General features: G+C 63.6%; 1 protein-coding gene across 3 annotated transcripts; it reads right to left on the bottom strand.

Annotated features, from left to right (window-relative positions):
* Positions 1–269: 269 nt before the first annotated feature.
* Positions 270–14,797, bottom strand: KANSL2 (KAT8 regulatory NSL complex subunit 2). Of its 3 annotated transcripts, none has more exons than XM_084277141.1 (10): positions 14,092–14,797; positions 13,011–13,269; positions 10,894–11,072; positions 9,487–9,601; positions 9,057–9,224; positions 6,144–6,306; positions 5,365–5,461; positions 2,781–3,034; positions 1,860–2,087; positions 270–1,145 (listed from the first exon to the last, which is right to left on the bottom strand). In XM_084277141.1, exons 2-10 carry the CDS (start codon positions 13,259–13,261, stop codon positions 1,023–1,025), a joined length of 1,578 nt encoding a protein of 525 aa, XP_084133267.1. In that variant the 5' UTR covers positions 13,262–13,269; positions 14,092–14,797; the 3' UTR covers positions 270–1,022. The 3 variants fall into 3 exon arrangements, with proteins under 3 accessions (XP_084133267.1, XP_084133265.1, XP_084133266.1); XM_084277139.1 differs by having other exon boundaries at positions 270–1,148; positions 14,092–14,795; XM_084277140.1 differs by having other exon boundaries at positions 270–1,148; positions 13,011–13,266; positions 14,092–14,795.
* Positions 14,798–16,528: the final 1,731 nt, after the last annotated feature.

Raw genomic sequence — 16,528 nt, 5'->3', positions numbered from 1 at the left:
CCCGGGACACAGGGACCCCCCCGGGACCCCCCCAGGACACAGGGACACCCCCGGGACAACCCCGAGCCCCCCCAGGACACAGGGACCCCCCTGGGGACACAGGGACGCCCCTGGGACCCCCCAACAAGACACGAGGACCCTCCCGGGACACCCCCTCAGGACACAGGGACACCCCAGAGCCCCCCCATCAGGACACAGGGCCACCCCCCACCCCCCCCAAGACACAGGGACCCCCCCAGGCCTCCCAACAAGACACAGGGACACCCAGCACCCATCTCTCTCGCTTTATTTGGAGGGGGCGGGGGGGGATCTTCCTCCCCCCATGGAGCACGTTACATGACCAGGGCTCTCCCCAGCCTCAGAGCCCCCCCGGGGGGCAGCCCCCCACTCCCCAGCACACAGGGGAGAGGGGGGGGGATGAGCAGCCCCCCACTCCCCAGCACACAGGGGAGAGGGGGGGGATGAGCAGCCCCCCACTCCCCAGCACACAGGAGAGGGGGGTACACGAGCAGCCCCCCACTCCCCAGCACACAGGGGAGAGGGGGGGGGATGAGCAGCCCCCCACTCCCCAGCACACAGGGGAGAGGGGGGGGATGAGCAGCCCCCCACTCCCCAGCACACAGGAGAGGGGGGTACACGAGCAGCCCCCCACTCCCCAGCACACAGGAAAGGGGGGGGGGGACACGAGCAGCCCCCCCACTCCCCAGCACACAGGAGAGGGGGTGGGATGAGCAGCCCCCCACTCCCCAGCACACAGGGGAGAGGGGGGGGGATGAGCAGCCCCCCCACTCCCCAGCACACAGGGGAGAGGGGGGGGGGACACGAGCAGCCCCCCCCCTCCCCTGCACCCAGGGATGGGGGGTGGGACACACGAGCAGCCCCCCCCCTGCCCAGCCCCCCCGCAGTTCCTCCCCCGGCCGGCTGGGGGGCGATGTGGGGTCCGTCCCTCGCTGGGTTCAGCCCCCGGCGCGGCCGCAGCGCAGCCCACGGGCCGGTCCGGTGGCTCCGGGGCCGGTCCCGCCTCACGTTACCGGCTCCAGGCTGCCGTTGGCGGCGGCTCCCGGGGCCGGGCCAGAGGCTGCAGCTTCCTCGGGCCGTGCCGGTGCCCGGGGGCCCGGCCAGCACCCTGCCAGGGCCAGGGGACCCTGCTGGGGACACAAGAGAGGTGGGTGTGGGATGGGAAACAGGCAGGGGGGTGTTTTGGGGTGGGGGGGGTGTTGCTCCCACACCAATCGGCCGTTCCCAGTTTGGGGAGCGCCAGTAGACTGGGAGACTGGGATCCTCTGGGCTCCTGCTTGAAACCAGCAGCTACAGCAAACTGGTGGTCTTCAGGGAGGGCCTGGGGGCTGCAGGGTTGGGGACCACCCTCCCCCCCACTTCCCCTGTCCTCGGTGCTCCAGGGGCAGCAGCAGAGGGGTGAGGGGGGGGGGCAGGAGGGAGGGGATCTCCAATGGGACCCCTCCAGGGACACCCTGAGTGGGGCTCAGGGGGGATAAGGGACACCCTGAGTGGGCTGGGGGGACAAGGAGAACCCCAACCCCCAACCCCCAGCCCCCAGGACACACCCCCACACCATCCCAACCAGCTCCTGTCACACCCGTCCCACCCACAGGGCCCCAAGACACCCCCAGAGCCCCTGGATGGGCTCTGGGTGCCCCCCCCTCTAAATCCTAATCCCACCCAGATTGTGGGTGCCAGAGCTCTGCTGCAAGGGGGGGGCAACCAACTGACACCCCCCCCCATCCCAGGGCCTGGCTGAATGGCAGGAGGGCAACAGGGGGCTTCTCCCCCCAGGAAGCCCAATCCTCTGGACCCCCAGGGGGGTTGTGTTACCCCTGGAAGCCCCCCCAGGGCTGTACCTGTGTGGGCAGCTGGGCCTGAGGCTGGGCAGGCGTGGGGAAGAGGTGTGTGGAGGGCGTCCCTCTGTCTGTCTGCGGGGGCAGCCCGGGCTGGGGGGGCTCCTCCAGGGCCAGGATGTCTATGGGGGTCTCAGCGAGGTCCCTGAGGGACTGGTCCAGGGTCACCGAGGGGTCAAAGAGCAGAGGGGAGGGGGGACACTGCATCCCATCCCCCACCACATCCAAATCCTAGGAGAGGAAACATTGGGGAGGGGGCTCAGCAGTAGGAGGGGACGTGGGGGACACACACCCCCCACCCAGAATTCACAGCTCTTCTCCCCTGGAGCAGCAGGAAGGGGGTGGCACAAAGGTGCTCCCACCTAAAGCACCCAAACCCACCCCCCTAAGACCCCAAGAAAGCAGGGAGAGGCTCAGGGAGGGTCTTCATTTTGGGTCTCCCCCTTCAGAGAGCAGCAGGGTGCCAGCTCTGCCCACCCCAAGGGCTGGGATCCATCACCAAAAGCAGGGGGGTGGGTGCTGGGTGCGTCCCCCTGCTCCACCTCAAGGGGTTAATAAGACTCAGAGGTGCCCAAACACAAGAGGAATCAACCCCTGGCTGGGAAGAGCAGCTCCCAGTAGCTCCCAGCAGCCACCAGGATCTTGTTTTAACCCCATTTCCAGAGGGTTTTAAGCACTAGGCTTAACGAGCATGCAGGGCAGAGGAATAATCTGGGGATTAAAATCATCTGGGGAGAGTGAAAGAGGAAAAAAACCCTATTTTTTAAAGAAAAAAAGCCCTTTAAAATGGATTTCAGGAGAGCAGAGCCCTTCTGGAGGAGGGGGAATCACCCACCCTGCAAGCACATCCCCAAACCTCCCCCTTTAAAAGCTTCTCCTTGAGTGGAGGGAGTGAAGAATAACTCTGTGATACCCCCAACTCACATCACTGAACTCCAGGGGTAAACTCTCTGTGGGCTGGAGCTCAGCAGCACTCAAGTAGAGGTCGGTAGGAGCAGCTTCTAAATCCTCTGGGACAGCCAGGACCTGCTCTGGGATGTACATCTGAGGAGGGAGGCGGAGGTGGAGAGGGCAGCAGGGATCTTCAGAGAGGCTGAGGGGGACAGGTTTGGTGCAGGGTGTCTCCTCAGAGCCCTGGCAGGGTTTGAAGAGGGTCTGGTTGGTGTCCTGGCAGATATCTGGGAGGGTGAAGTCAAGGGAAGAGTGTGCAAGAGGAGTTCTGGGTGGTGGGGGGAAGGATTTAGTGCCTCTGGGGACGCCAAAGGCGCCCCCAGAGCCACTAAATCCTCCCCCCACCACCCCTCAGAGGTCACAGAGCTCCAACCTGGATCCTAAAAGATGCCCAAGGCCCCATCCAACCTGGCCTTGGACACCCCCAGGGATGGATGGGGCACCCACCCCCTCTCTGGGCAGCCCCTTCCAGCCCCTCACCACTCTCTCTGCAAAGAACTTCCCCCCAATCTCTCCTCTCCCCCTTCCCTCCTCCAGCTTCACCCCATCCCCCTTGTCCTGCCAGTCTCTGCCCTTTAACAAGCCCATTCCCCTCCTGTTCCTGGGGTCCCTTCAGGGACTGGGGGGCTGCAGTGAGGTCCCCCCACAGCCTTCTCTTCTCCAGGCTGATCCAGCCCAGCTCCCTCAGCCTCTCTCCAGAGGGGAGCTGCTCCTCATCACCCCCAAGTCCCTCCTCTGACCCCTCTCCACCAGCCCCACAGCTGCTTCCCCAGCTCTGGACACAGATGACAGAGCAGAAAGGGACAACCCCCTCCCTGTCCCTACTGCCCACCCCTCTCTGCTGGTAAAAGCCCAGCACCCCACTGGTGACACTGGTCTGGAGCTGCAGATCAAGTCAGCCCCACCAGACCCCCCCCCTCCCCATCACACCCACCCAGCTCCACTCCACAGTGTGGGGTGGGAAGAGGGGAGACCCCCCCACCCCTTCCTGCTCCCAACCCCCCAGGAACTGCCAGAAGGCACCAAGTTGAGCCCAGTTCCCTGAGCTGGCTGGGTTCCAGCTTCTCCCCTTCCCTCCTCTTCTCCCCCAGGCTGTGGACACACCAGCACCACCTCCCAGCTGGCTGTTGGGAGCCCCAGATCTGTGCTGGCAGCAGGGCTGTGGAGCCCAGTGTGGAGGAGCCACATCTCAAGACCCTCCAGGGCAGATGTGGGGAGTGAAAACACCTCTGTCCCAACACCAGAGTAGAAGGGGGAACCCAGATTTTCATCTCCCTGACCCAGCAAGTGGCTTTACTGGTACCCAAACCACAAGGATCACCAAGCCACACTCCACCTGCAGCCCAGCAGCTTGGTTCCTTCAACTCACTGTCACAAACACTCCTGCTCCTCTTCAGCCAGCAAAGCCCCAGGAGCCTCCTGAGAGGGCATGAAGCCCAGCAGGCTGCAGATGTTACCAGCTCAGGGGGGGCTGAGCCCAGTAAAACCTTGTTTGTGGCAGTGAAATCAGCTGGGAGGAGCTGGACTGAGCTTCTTCCACTCCCTCCTCCTGCTCAGTCAGGCAGCTGCAGGCAGCAACTGGCTTGAAAGAGCTTTTAGAGGTGTTTACCCTGTGTTTATTTTGAAGTGCAGGGCTGGTGGAGAGAAACAAAGGCAGCTTCCTGCTCCCTGTGCAGAGCAGGAGTCCCCTCTGCCAACTTCAGCCATGAAATGAAGAGCTCCAAGCAAACAAAGAGCTCCTCCTGCCCCTGGCTGCCTGCTCTGCTCTGGGATCCAGAGCTGGAGCTGCTCCTGACTCACACCAGCTGCTGAGGAGGCTCCCACCCCATCCAAACCTGCCCCTAACCCCTCTCTGAGCTGCCTGGATGAGGCTGTTTGGTGGACCCCACGTTGGGGTGGGGATCCTGGAGTCATTCCAGCTGCTGGAGGAGGTTGAACAGCTCCAGGGCTGTTTTGCAGAGGGGTGTGTAAACCTCTGGAGGAGGAAAGGGGAGGCTGAGCTGACCCCTGGCAGCCCCAGAACGGGGTAGGAGCTACTCCCTCCTTCAGATCCTCCAGGAAAATAACAAATACATCACTGAGGGTGTGATTCAGCAGCCAGATGGCCTTTCCCAGACACCCTTCACTGCAGGACTCCTACTGAGAGCTCACAGACCCTGCTCAGGGTGGCTCCTGGCACCCAGCACCCCTGGCTGAGTGAGGAGGACTCCCTCTTCTACACAACCAGAAGCTCCCTCCTGCCACCCTCAGGCTTTGTGAGGTTCCCCTCTTGCTGCCAACCCCAACTGGGACACTCTGGATGGGTCAGGAAAGCCCCAAGAGGCTCCTGAGGTGAGGCCAAGCCCAGTTTTTTGTTGCTCCCACACGAATTGGCTGTTCCACAGGCACTGGAGCACCAACAGACCGGGAGATGGTTCCTCTGGGCTCCTGCTTGAAACCACCGGCTACAGCAAACCGACAGCCTTGATCCAGGGCCAAAGGGGAGAGGGAAAGAGGAGCTGGTAACTCCAGGAACAAACCCCCCAAGGAGCACAGCCCCTGGCAGAGCAAAGGATACGTGTCAGGCAGTGCCTGGTCATGGGCAGGGACTGGTTGGAGCATCGGATGTCGTCCACAAAGGCCAAGCACCTCTGGCTGGAGCGGGTGGTGTGTGCCTGCAAGGGCAGGAGAGGAGCTGAAGCATCACCCAGCTGTCTTGGGGGGGGGAAACCCCTGAGTTGTACACCATTTTCATCCCAATTTTGAAACACAGCAAGATCAAAGTCATCTGTTCTGCTCCTCAAGATGCCCTGGACACTCAAGGTGGGGGAGCGGGGTGGCACAGCTCGGTGTGGGTGAGGACAACTGCACCCCTGAAGTGGCTCACACAAGGTTTCTCCCTCCAGTTTCCCAAAGTCAGCTTCAAGGGAACACCCTGAATTTTAAACTGGTCACAAAGGAACAGCCCCACAAGGCTTTGGATTCAGCTTCAGGTGTGAGTTAAGGGGCCTGACATTGGGCTCCACAGGTCTGGGAGCAGCCTGGGTTCCACCACCACCACAAGAAGGGGCATTTTCCACCCTGCCTTGGACCTCCCTCCCAAAGGGAAAGTTCTCCAATCCCCACTTCCAACTTCTGCAGCTTCCAGTGCCTGTTTAAAATGCCTTTAACCCCCTCCCACAATGTTCCAGCCCACGGTGTGGATACAGAAGGCAGCAGCACCTTCACATCCCCTACAGAGCGAGTGTCACAGCTCAGCCCGGATGGAGCTGATGTCCCAGGAAGGGATGAAATTGGGGGTGGGATTCAGCTTCCAAATTCCAGCTGGAGCCTTTCCTCAGGCTGCTGGGCATTTACCTGCTGGGCAGCACCATCAGTTGCCAGCATCCTGCGCTCCTTGAGCTGCTGGTGCAGCAGGGCCTCCACGCCGTAGCGCTGCCGGTAGCGCCGCAGGCACTTGAGGCGCTTCAGGTTCTCCCGTTCTTTGGCCATCAGCCCCTCTGGACCGGTCAGAAGGCTGCTGCCTGTGGAGAGGGAGGGCTGGGGGAGTGAGAAAATACCCACCTTCCCTACTAAAATGCTAAAAGATGAGGTGTTGAGAGCTCTAAGAGCTGGCTGAGGGCAGAGGCGGCAGCACGCGGAGCCAGGAAGCAGGGGGAGGTGGGGGTGTGAACAGGAAGCACATCGTGGAATCAATCCCAGCCTGGGCTGGGTTGGGAGGGACCCCAAGGGTCCCAGAGCTCCAACCCCCTGCCACAGGCAGGGACACCAACCTCCAGGCCTGGAGCTACACAAGGTTGCCCAGGGTCCCAGCCAACCTGGCCTTGGACACCCCCAGGGATGGATGGGGCACCCACCCCCTCTCTGGGCAGCCCCTTCCAGCCCCTCACCACTCTCTCTGCACAGAACTTCCCCCCAATCTCTCCTCTCCCCCTTCCCTCCTCCAGCTTCACCCCAACCCCTTGTCCTGCCAGTCTCTGCCCTTTAACAAGCCCATTCCCCTCCTGTTCCTGGGGTCCCTTCAGGGACTGGGGGGCTGCAGTGAGGTCCCCCCACAGCCTTCTCTTCTCCAGGCTGAACCAGCCCAGCTCCCTCAGCCTCTCTCCATTGGGGAGCTGCTCCTCATCACCCCCAAGTCCCTCCTCTGACCCCTCTCCACCAGCCCCACACTGTACTGGGTCCCCCAGCTCTGGACACAGATGAGGACAGAGCAGAGAGGGACAATCCCCTCCCTGTCCCTGCTCCCACCCCTCTGCTGATGGAGCCCAGGATCCCATCACCCTGAGCTGCAGGAGCCACTGCTGCTCATTGGGAGTTTCTCATCCACCACAATCCCCAAGTCCTTCTCCTCAGGGCTGCTCCCCAGGAGCTCTTCTCCCAGCCTGTATCCATGTCTGGGATCCCTCCAGCCCTCACCCTTCTCAGTGTTGAACCTCCCCAGGTTCACCCAGCCCCACCTTTCAGTCACCCACCAGGGATGACAAAGCAAAACTGAACCCAAGGAGGAGCCAACTGACTCTTCCCAAACTCAGTCTGGCTGCTGGAGAAGCCTTCTCATGACTTCTGCAGGCAGAAGAGGGAGGCTGTCAGACTGCAGCTCGCTCCTGGGTGAAGTTCTGGAAGCTTCCAGCATGCCCTTCCCAGCTGTAATTACAGGGTGATGCTCAGGAGCTGCTTCTCTCTTTGGGTTTGCTTTTTAAAAACAGAAAGACTTTGGACAAAATTGGTATGTACCAAACTTCCAGAGTTATTTTTACTTGACCCTGAGCTGTGCCCTGGCCAGGCTATCCAAGAGAAACCACTCTCCATGCTGGGATTCTGCACAACCTGGTTCTGTCCCCACTGAACTAGCAGCTCCTGCCCCCAAAAACACTTTTTGGGGAGAATTTAACCAAAGAATGAAGCTTTTTTGGGAGGAAATTGAGGGTTTTGGGGTTTTTTTTGGGGGGGGAAGCTGCCCCTGTGCTAAAAGGGGGTATGTCACTGCAGCATGACCAGCCTGAGAACCAAAATAAACTCTGCTCATACAGCAGAAGGCCTGAGAGATGAATGAGGTTTGGGGTTTTTTTTTTTTGTTTATAGAAGCAAAAAAACAGGAAATCCCAGACTTAAAAAAAGGACTTTTGTCTCAGGATTCACTTTGTAGTCTCATTTCCTGGCACTGCTGCAGAACTTTGAAGAGCAAAGAAAGCCAGGAGCCTTTCTAATCCCAACGATACCGATCTCAGGGCTGGAGGCCAGATGGACAAACACCTTCTGTCAGTGAGTTTCAGTGCTGCAGGGACTTGCACTCCCTCCTGAGGGAAATCTGCTTCTACACAGGGCTAAAAGCACCCTGAGTAAGTGGAGGATCCAGAGCTGGGAGGAGTGGGTGACACCCAGGACACTCCTCTGCCATCCAGAGAGACCTGGCCAGGCTGGAGAGCTGGGCAGGGAGACACCAGATGAGGTTCAACAACAGCAAGTGGAGAGTCTGGCCCCTGGGAAGGAAGAACTGCTGGAATCAGGACAGGCTGGGGGGAGCTGCTGGAGAGGAGCTCTGAGGAGAAGGACCTGGGGGTGCTGGGGGGTGACAGGGTGGCCACGAGCCAGCAGTGTGCCCTGGGGGCTGAGAGAGACAAGGGGATCCTGGGGGCATCAGGAGGAGTGTGGGCAGCAGGTGACAGGAGGGGATCCTCCCCCTCTGCTCTGCCCTGCTCAGGCCCCACTGGAGTGTTGTGTCCAGTGCTGGGCTCCCTGGGATCAAAGGGACAGGGATCTCCTGGAGAGAGTCCAGAGGAGGGACAGGGAGATGCTGAAGGGGCTGGAGCATCTCCCCTGGGAGGAAAGGCTGAGGGACCTGGGGCTGTTCAGCCTGGGGAGGAGAAGCCTGAGAGGGGATCTGATCACTGGGGATCAATAGCTGAAGGGTGGGACACAGGGGGCCATGGGCAGCCTCTGCTCAGTGTCTGTGGGGACAGGACAAGGGGTGATGGGCTCAAGCTGGAGCACAGGGACTTCCCCCCAATGTGGGGAAGAACTTTTCCCCAGTGAGGGTGAGGGAGCCCTGGGACAGGCTGCCCAGGGGGTGTGGAGTCTCCATCTCCGGAGAGATTCCAGCCCCATCTGGACACCAACCTGTCCTGGGGAGCTGCTTTGGCAGAGATGGGCTCTCCAGGTCCCTTCCCACCCCTGTGACAGTGATTCTCTGTGCACGTGGAGCTCTGCAGGGCTTCAGCAGAGCCCCTGGGCTGGAGGAACAGGGCTCAGGGGGTGGCTGTGCCTGGGTACTTGCCTATGGCTTCGTGCTCTCCCTTGCGGCTGTGCAGGTACCGGCGCTTCTTCTCCTTCAGGAGGTGCTGGAGCCTCTTGAACTGGTCGATGTAGAGGGACTGGAGGCGGATCAGCTTCTCCCTCATGATCAGAGCCACCTCCTCTGCTGTGTACACACCAGCGTGCCTGGAAAGCACCCACCCAGGCAGGGGGAGAGGTTACTTAGGGTCCCTCAGGGCTGTTCTCACCCCTACAAGGTGTATGGGGTGTGTGTGTGTGAGCAGAGCTGGGTCACACACACCAGTTGGCAAGGAGGAGGAAGAAGATCACCCCCCAAGTGATCACCCCCAAAACATCTGCTGGCCCAATCCATGCTGAGAGAGGCTGAGCAGTAAATAGCCCACCCCCCAAAAGAGCCATGGGGGTCCCAAGACCAACCCCAACCTACTTCAAGGGATCCTCCTGGTCGCTGTCGATGCTGTCGGCTTCGCTGTCGGGGTCCCCTCGCCACGTCTGCTCCACGGTGATGGGGTCCTGCTCTCCATCGCTCCAGCTGTCCTCATCTGGAGTGACACAACACCCTGAGTGACAGGACACAACCCCCTACACACACACACAGCCCAGCAGGTGACAGTCTGCAGCTGTGTCAGCCCCACCAGACCAAGGAGAGGAGTTCTGGGTGGTGGGGGGGAGGATTTGGTGCCTCTGGGGATGCCTTTAGGGGAGGGATGAGGGATGTGGCTACTCTGGGAGTGGGAGGGGAGGCAGGCACCAGGATTTGGGGCTGAATCACAAGGTTGGAGAAGAACTTGAAGATCATCAAGTCCAACCAATCCCATCCTGAGCTGAACCACCTCCCTGAGCACCTCACCTACCCATCTGTTAAACACACCCAGGGAAGGGGACTCAGCTCCCTCCCTGGGCAGCCTGTCCCAGGTCCTGCTCCTGCTCCAGGCCCATTCCAGGCCCTAACCCTGCTCCAGACCCCTGTTCCCCAGCCCCACAACTCTTCCAGGGAAGAACTTTCCCCTCCCACCTGCTCTGCCCCTGCCCTGGGGCAGCTTGAGCCCATTGCCCCTTGTCCCATCTCCTGTCCCCTGGCTGAAGAGACCATCACCCACCTCTCTGCACCCTCCTGGCAGGGCAGGGGAGGTGGGGAGAAGGTCTCCCCTCAGCCTCCTCTTCTCCAGGCTCAACACCCCCAGCTCCCTCAGCTGCTCCTCAGAGGATTTGCCCTCCAGCCCCTTCCCCAGCCTGGTTGCCCTTCTCTGGACTCACCCCAGGACCTCAATGTCCTTCTGATGCTGAGGAGCCCAGAACTGGACCCAGCACTCCAGCTGCAGCCTCCCCAGTGCCAAGTCCAGGGGCACAATCCCCTCCCCAGCCCTACTGGCCACGCTGGCTCTGACACAAGCCAGGATGCTGTTGGCCTTCCTGGGCACACTGCTGGCTCATGGTCAGTCACCCAACACCCCCAGGTCCTTCTCCAGCCAGTCTCCCCCAGCCTGTAGCTGCTGGGGGTTGTTGTGTCCCATGTGCAGCACTCTGCCCTTGGCCTTGTTAAACCTCATCCCACTGGGCTCATCCCATGGATCCCAGACCCCTCTGAAGTCCCTCCCCACCCTCAGGCAGATCAACACTTCCTCCCAGTTTAATTTCACCTCCAAATTTACTGAGGGAAAGAAACTTTGGGGCAACTCCAGCCCCAAACCCTGCTGCAGTTTGCAGAACACAGCATTTTCCCCACCAACCCCTGGGATGTTTTTCCCTTCCCCATCCTTGGGATTCTAAGGAGTTGATCTTCCCAGTGTTCAAACCCCCCCCAAGTCCAGGTTGTCCTGGTTCCAGTTCTCACCCAGGATCCGACTGGCTTCGCTGCGGCTGCTCTCGGTGACCTGGGAGCCCAGGTCAGGTCTGGCATAAGAACTCAGCTGGCAGAGGAGAGTTTCACTGACAGGCCCAGGGTTGGACTTCTTCATCTGGGCCTGGAGTGCCAGAGCGTTCCTACGGGCGTGCTCTGCACAGAAGGACGTGCTGGGGGAAGAAATCAGAGGCTCAAGGTGATTCCTCAACACCTTCAGCCAGTCAAACGAAGGAGCAACAGGCTGAGAAACACCCAGAGAGCCTGTTCCTTCCACAACACCCTCACAGCCAACGCAACTGGAGGTGGGGAGGGAGCTTGGGAATGCTGCAGAGCCCTGGGTGGGTCATGGAGGGGCTGAAGTGCTGCCTCTGGCACTGGAGCTGGTGGTTTTGGGGCACAGGAGGAGGGAGAGAGGAGAGGTTTTAGCTAGGGTGAGGTGTTCTGCTCCCAAACGTGCCCACTGGGCTCTGAGTCTCCATGCCTGGCCCAGGGTTGGAATCGATGAGCTCCTGAGGTGCCTTCCAACCCCTGGAATTCTGTGCTCCCTGTTGTCCCAGAGGGATCAAGGGTGGAATCAAAGCCCATCAGCATCAAGTGGATGGGGCCCTGGGCAACCTTGGGGAGCTCCAGGCCTGGAGGTTGGTGGCCTTGCCTGTGGCAGGGGGTTGGAGCTCTGGGATCCTTGGGGATGCAACCCAAACCAGGCTGGGATTCTGTGATTGGGATGGGATGGGGATGGGGATGGGACTGGGGATGGGATTGGCTGCCCAGAGAGGGGGTGGGTGCCCCATCCCTGGGGGTGTCCAAGGTTGGATGGGGCCCTGGGCAACCTTGTGTAGCTCCAGGCCTGGAGGTTGGTGTCCCTGCCTGTGGCAGGGGGGTTGGAGCTCTGTGACCCTTGGGGATCCCTCCTAACCCAGAACTTTCTATGATTCCATGAGTGACACCCCATAACCTCAGAGTACCAGAGGTCAGTGCTCCCCCAGAAGAGGAACCAGAGCTCTGCTGGCTGTCAGGAACTGTCCCAGGCCCTTCCACACAGAGCAGTCAGAAGGTTGTGCACACAATCAGGGGGACAAAGAAGCACAACCAGGTCATCAAGTCCAACCCAACACGTGACTGGAGCTGTCTGTGCTGAGGATTAACTGGCCAGCACCCAGCTGGATTGGCTGGGTTGATGAGCAGGGTGCTCCTGCCAAAGGGCTGGAGCTCTGCAGCCACCTTCTGATGGCAAAGGGCAGCCAGGCTGGCAGGACCAGGATGATTCCAGGCAGGAGTTTGGCACTCAGAGAGTCAGTCTTCTAGCTTGAAAGTGCTTGAGAAGGAGGAGAGTGAGTTAGCCTGAGGGAGCACAGGAACAGCAGTGGAATTGGAAGGACTTTCTCCTGCCTGTTTTAATTCTGTCTGGTCATAGAACTGGGAGATCACAAAGGGACCCCAAGGATCACACAGATGAGGTCAAGGGAGGAGCGTGCAAGAGGAGTTCTGGGTGGTGGGGGAGGATTTAGTGCCTCTGGGGACGCCAAAGGCGCCCCCAGAGCCACTAAATCCTCCTCCCACCACCCCTCAGAGGTCACAGAGCTCCAACCTGGATCCTAAAAGATGCTCAGGGCCCCATCCAACCTGGCCTTGGACACCCCCAGGGATGGATGGGGCACCCACCCCCTCTCTGGGCAGCCCCTTCCAGCCCCTCACCACTCTCTCTGCACAGAACTTCTCCCCCAATCTCTCCTCTCCCCCTTCCCTCCTCCAGCTTCACCCCAGCCCCTCGTCCTGCCAGTCTCTGCCCTTTAACAAGCCCATTCCCCTCCTGTTCCTGGGGTCCCTTCAGGGACTGGGGGGCTGCAGTGAGGTCCCCCCACAGCCTTCTCTTCTCCAGCCTGACCCAACCCATCTCCCTCACCCTCTCTCCAGAGGGGAGCTGCTCCTCATCACCCCCAAGTCCCTCCTCTGACCCCTCTCCACCAGCCCCACACTGTACTGGGTTCCCCAGCTCTGGACACAGATGACACAGCAGAGAGGGCCAATCCCCTCCCTGTCCCTGCTGCTCCCCCAAATCCCTCTCCAGGCTCCTCTGAGCCCCTCTGTGAGGAGGTGCAGCCACTCACCCATCCTTCTTCTCGGGTTTGGGGGCGGCGTTGGGGCATCTCCTCCCGTTCTTGGCTGAGACGTAGCTGCACTGCTTGAAAGGGGCAGTCCTGTCCTCCAGGATGTGCTTGATGCAGAACTCCTGCCCCTCCAGGCGGGGCTGGGAGCAGGGCCGGGGGGTGAAGGAGCAGGACAGGGGCTCCTGGGCACGAGGAACCGGCGTCAGGCGGCCGCGGCTCGACGGCAACACGTGGATCCGAATCCTGTTCATGCCAACTGCTGCCCGGGGGAGGGAGGGTCGGTCACCGGGGGGAGGGTCGGTCACCGGGGGGAGGGAGGGTTGGTCACCGGGGGTGGAGGGAGGGTCGGTCACCGGGGGGGGAGGGAGGGTCGGTCACCGGCGGGGGGGGAGGGTCGGTCACCGGGGGGTGGGGATGAAGGGCCGGTCACCGGGGGGGGGAGGGTCGGTCACCGGGGGGGGGGGGGGGGAGGGAGGGTCAGTCACCGGGGGTGGGGGGATGAAGGGCCGGTCACCGGGGGGGGGGGGGGTGGAGGGAGGGCCGGTCACCGGGGGGGAGGGAGGGTCGGTCACCGGGGGGAGGGAGGGTCGGTTACCGGGGGGGGGAGGGAGGGTCGGTTACCGGGGGGGGGAGGGAGGGTCGGTCACCGGGGGGGGGGGAGGGAGGGTCGGTCACCGGGGGGGGGAGGGTCGGTTACCGGGGGGGGGGGTCGGTCACCGGTGGGGAAGGAAGGGTCGGTCACCGGGGGGGGGGGGGAGGGTCGGTTACGGGGGGAAGGGAGGGTCGGTCACCGGGGGGAGGAAGGGTCGGTCACCGGGGGGAGGAGATGGGGAAAGACACGGGTAGGGACCCCACACACACACCGAGCCCACCCCCCCCTTTCCCCTGCCCAGCACGGCACCGGTACCGGACCCGCTCCTCCCGGTACATGCCCCGTGCTGCTCCTCACGGCGTGGGCTCTGCTCCCGGTACCCGGTCCTGGGGCTCACCCCACTGCCGGTCCCAAACCCGGTGCCCACCAACCCGGTCCCGGTGGTCACCCCGGTCCCGCCCTCAGCCCCATCCCGGTCCCGGTGCTCACCCCAGTCCCGGTGCCGGTCCTAATCCCGGTGTCCATCCCGGTGCCGGTGCCCATCGCGGGCCCGGTGCCCGCCCTGGTCCTGAGCCCGGTGCCCAGCGTGGGCCGGGTGCCCGTCCCGGTGCCCCTCCCGGTCCTGAGCCCAGTGGCTGTCCCGGTCCCGGTGCCCCTCCCGGTCCTGAGCCCAGTGGCTGCCCCGGTCCCGGTGCCCGTACCGGTGCCCAGCGTGGGCCTGGTGTCCGTCCCGGTGCCCCTCCCGGTCCTGAGCCCAGTGGCTGCCCCTGTCCCAGTCCCAGTCCCGGTGCCCATCGTGGGCCTGGTGCCCGTCCCGGTGCCCCTCCCGGTCCTGAGCCCGGTGCCCAGCGTGGGCCCGGTGCCAGTCCCGGTCCTGATCCCTGTGTCCATCCCGGTCCCGGTGCCAATCGTGGGCCCGGTGCCGGTGCTAACCGCGGGCCCGGTGCTGGTGCTGCTCCCGGTGCCAATCGCGGGCCCGTTCCCGGTGCTAATCGCGGGCCTGGTGCCACTCCCGGTGCCAATCGCGGGCCCGGTGCCCATCCCGGTACCGTCCCGCTCCTGATCCCGGTGCCCATCCCGGGCCTGGTCCCCATCCCGCTGCCCGTCCCAAGCCCGGTGCCCATCCCGGGCCTGGTCCCCATCCCGGGCCCGGTGCCCGTCCCGGTGCCCATCCCGGTACCCGTCCCGGGCCCGCTGACCATCCCGGGCCTGGTACCCGTCCCGATGCCCATCCCGGGCCCGATGCCCATCCCGGGCCTGGGCCCCATCCCGGTGCCCGTCCCGGTGCCCATCCCGGGCCCGCTGCTCATCCCGGGCCTGGTCCCCATCCCGCTGCCCATCCCGGGCCCGGTGCCCATCCCGGGCCTGGTCCCCATCCCCGGCCTGGTCCCCATCCCGGGCCCGGTGCCCATCCCGGGCCCGGTGCCCATCCCGGGCCCGGTCCCCATCCCGGGCCCGCTGCCCGTCCCGCTGCCCATCCCGGGCCCGGTGCCCATCCCGGTGCCCATCCCGAGCCCGCTGCCCATCCCGGTGCCCATCCCGGGCCTGGTCCCCATCCCGCTGCCCATCCCACTGCCCATCCCGGGCCCGGTGCCCATCCCGAGCCCTCTGCCCATCCCGGTGCCCGTCCCGGGCCTGGTCCCCATCCCGGGCCCGGGCCCCATCCCGAGCCCGTTGCCCATCCCGAGCCCGTTGCCCATCCCCGGCCTGGTCCCCATCCCGGGCCTGGTCCCCATCCCGCTGCCCGTCCCGCTGCCGCTGCCGCTCCCGCCGCGAGCCCCTCTCCCTCCCCACGCACGTGCTCCGCCGCCGCCCCGCGCTCCGGCCCCGCGCATGCGCAGTGGCCCCGCGCAGCCGCCCCGCGCAGCCGCCATTTTGTCCGCGGGCGGCGGGCGTGAGGGGCGCTCCGGGAAGGGGGTGGGGGGGGGATCAAGCAGCGCCGTGGAGGCGGAGGACGGACAAGGAACCGATCCCCACAGGCCGGGGAGAGGTGGAGAGACCCCGGGGGAGCGCGCCGGTGCCGCGGCGAAGGGCTCCGCAGACTCCGCTCAGGGCGGGTGGCACCGCCGCCATCTTACCTCGCTGCCGCCCCGGCCTCCCCGCTGCCTCGCCGCGCACACGTCCCGCCTCCTCACCGGCCGCCAATCAGCGGCAGGCGCGGGGGGCGGTGCCGCGGGCGATTGGCTGAGCCTGCTGTCACTCCGCAGGGACAAGCCACGCCCACAATGCCTCACGTCAGGGCGGCGGGAAACTGGCGGGGCCGGGGGGGCTCCGTCAGCACCGAGCGGGGCCGGGGCCGGGGCCGGGACCGGGACCGGGACCGGGCCGCGCTCCCGGTAGCCCCAGAGCACCAGCCGGGGGCCGAGAAGCCCCCCCTGGCTCGACCCCGGCCCCTCCCGGTCTCCCCGGACAGCCCCAGAGGGAGGCAGCCCGGCCGGCCCGCGAGCAGCCGGGCTGGGGGCTGAGAGAGGCCCCGAGAGCACCAGGGGACGAGGCCCCGAGAGCACCAGGGGACGGGCCCCTGTGTGGTGCCTGAAGCCTGAAGCCCTGTCCCGGTACCGGCAGGACCCGGCTGATGGGTACCGGCAGGGTCTGGCTCACCGGTACCACAGGGCCCAGTTCACTGGTACCGGCAGAGCCCGGCTTAATGGTTCTGGCAGGGTCTGACTCACTGGTACCAGCAGGGCCCAGTTCATGGGTACCAATGGGGCCCAGCTCAGTGGTTCTGGCAGGGTCTGACTCACTGGTACCAGCAAGGCCCAGCTCACCGGTACCATCATGGTCTGGCTCATGGGTACCACAGGGCCCAGCTCACTGGTACCAGCAGGGCCCAGTTCACTGGTACCAGCAGGGCCCAGCTCAATGGTACTGGCAGGGTCTGACTCACTGGTACCACAGGGCCCAGCTCACTGGTACCAGCAGGGCT

Source organism: Gallinula chloropus (assembly GCF_964237585.1).
Source record: "Gallinula chloropus genome assembly, chromosome: 31".
In the NCBI taxonomy this organism is placed as follows: Eukaryota; Metazoa; Chordata; class Aves; order Gruiformes; family Rallidae; genus Gallinula; species Gallinula chloropus.
The sequence above is the reverse complement of the archived record's forward strand: the minus strand, read 5'-3'. Positions and strand labels throughout refer to the sequence as shown.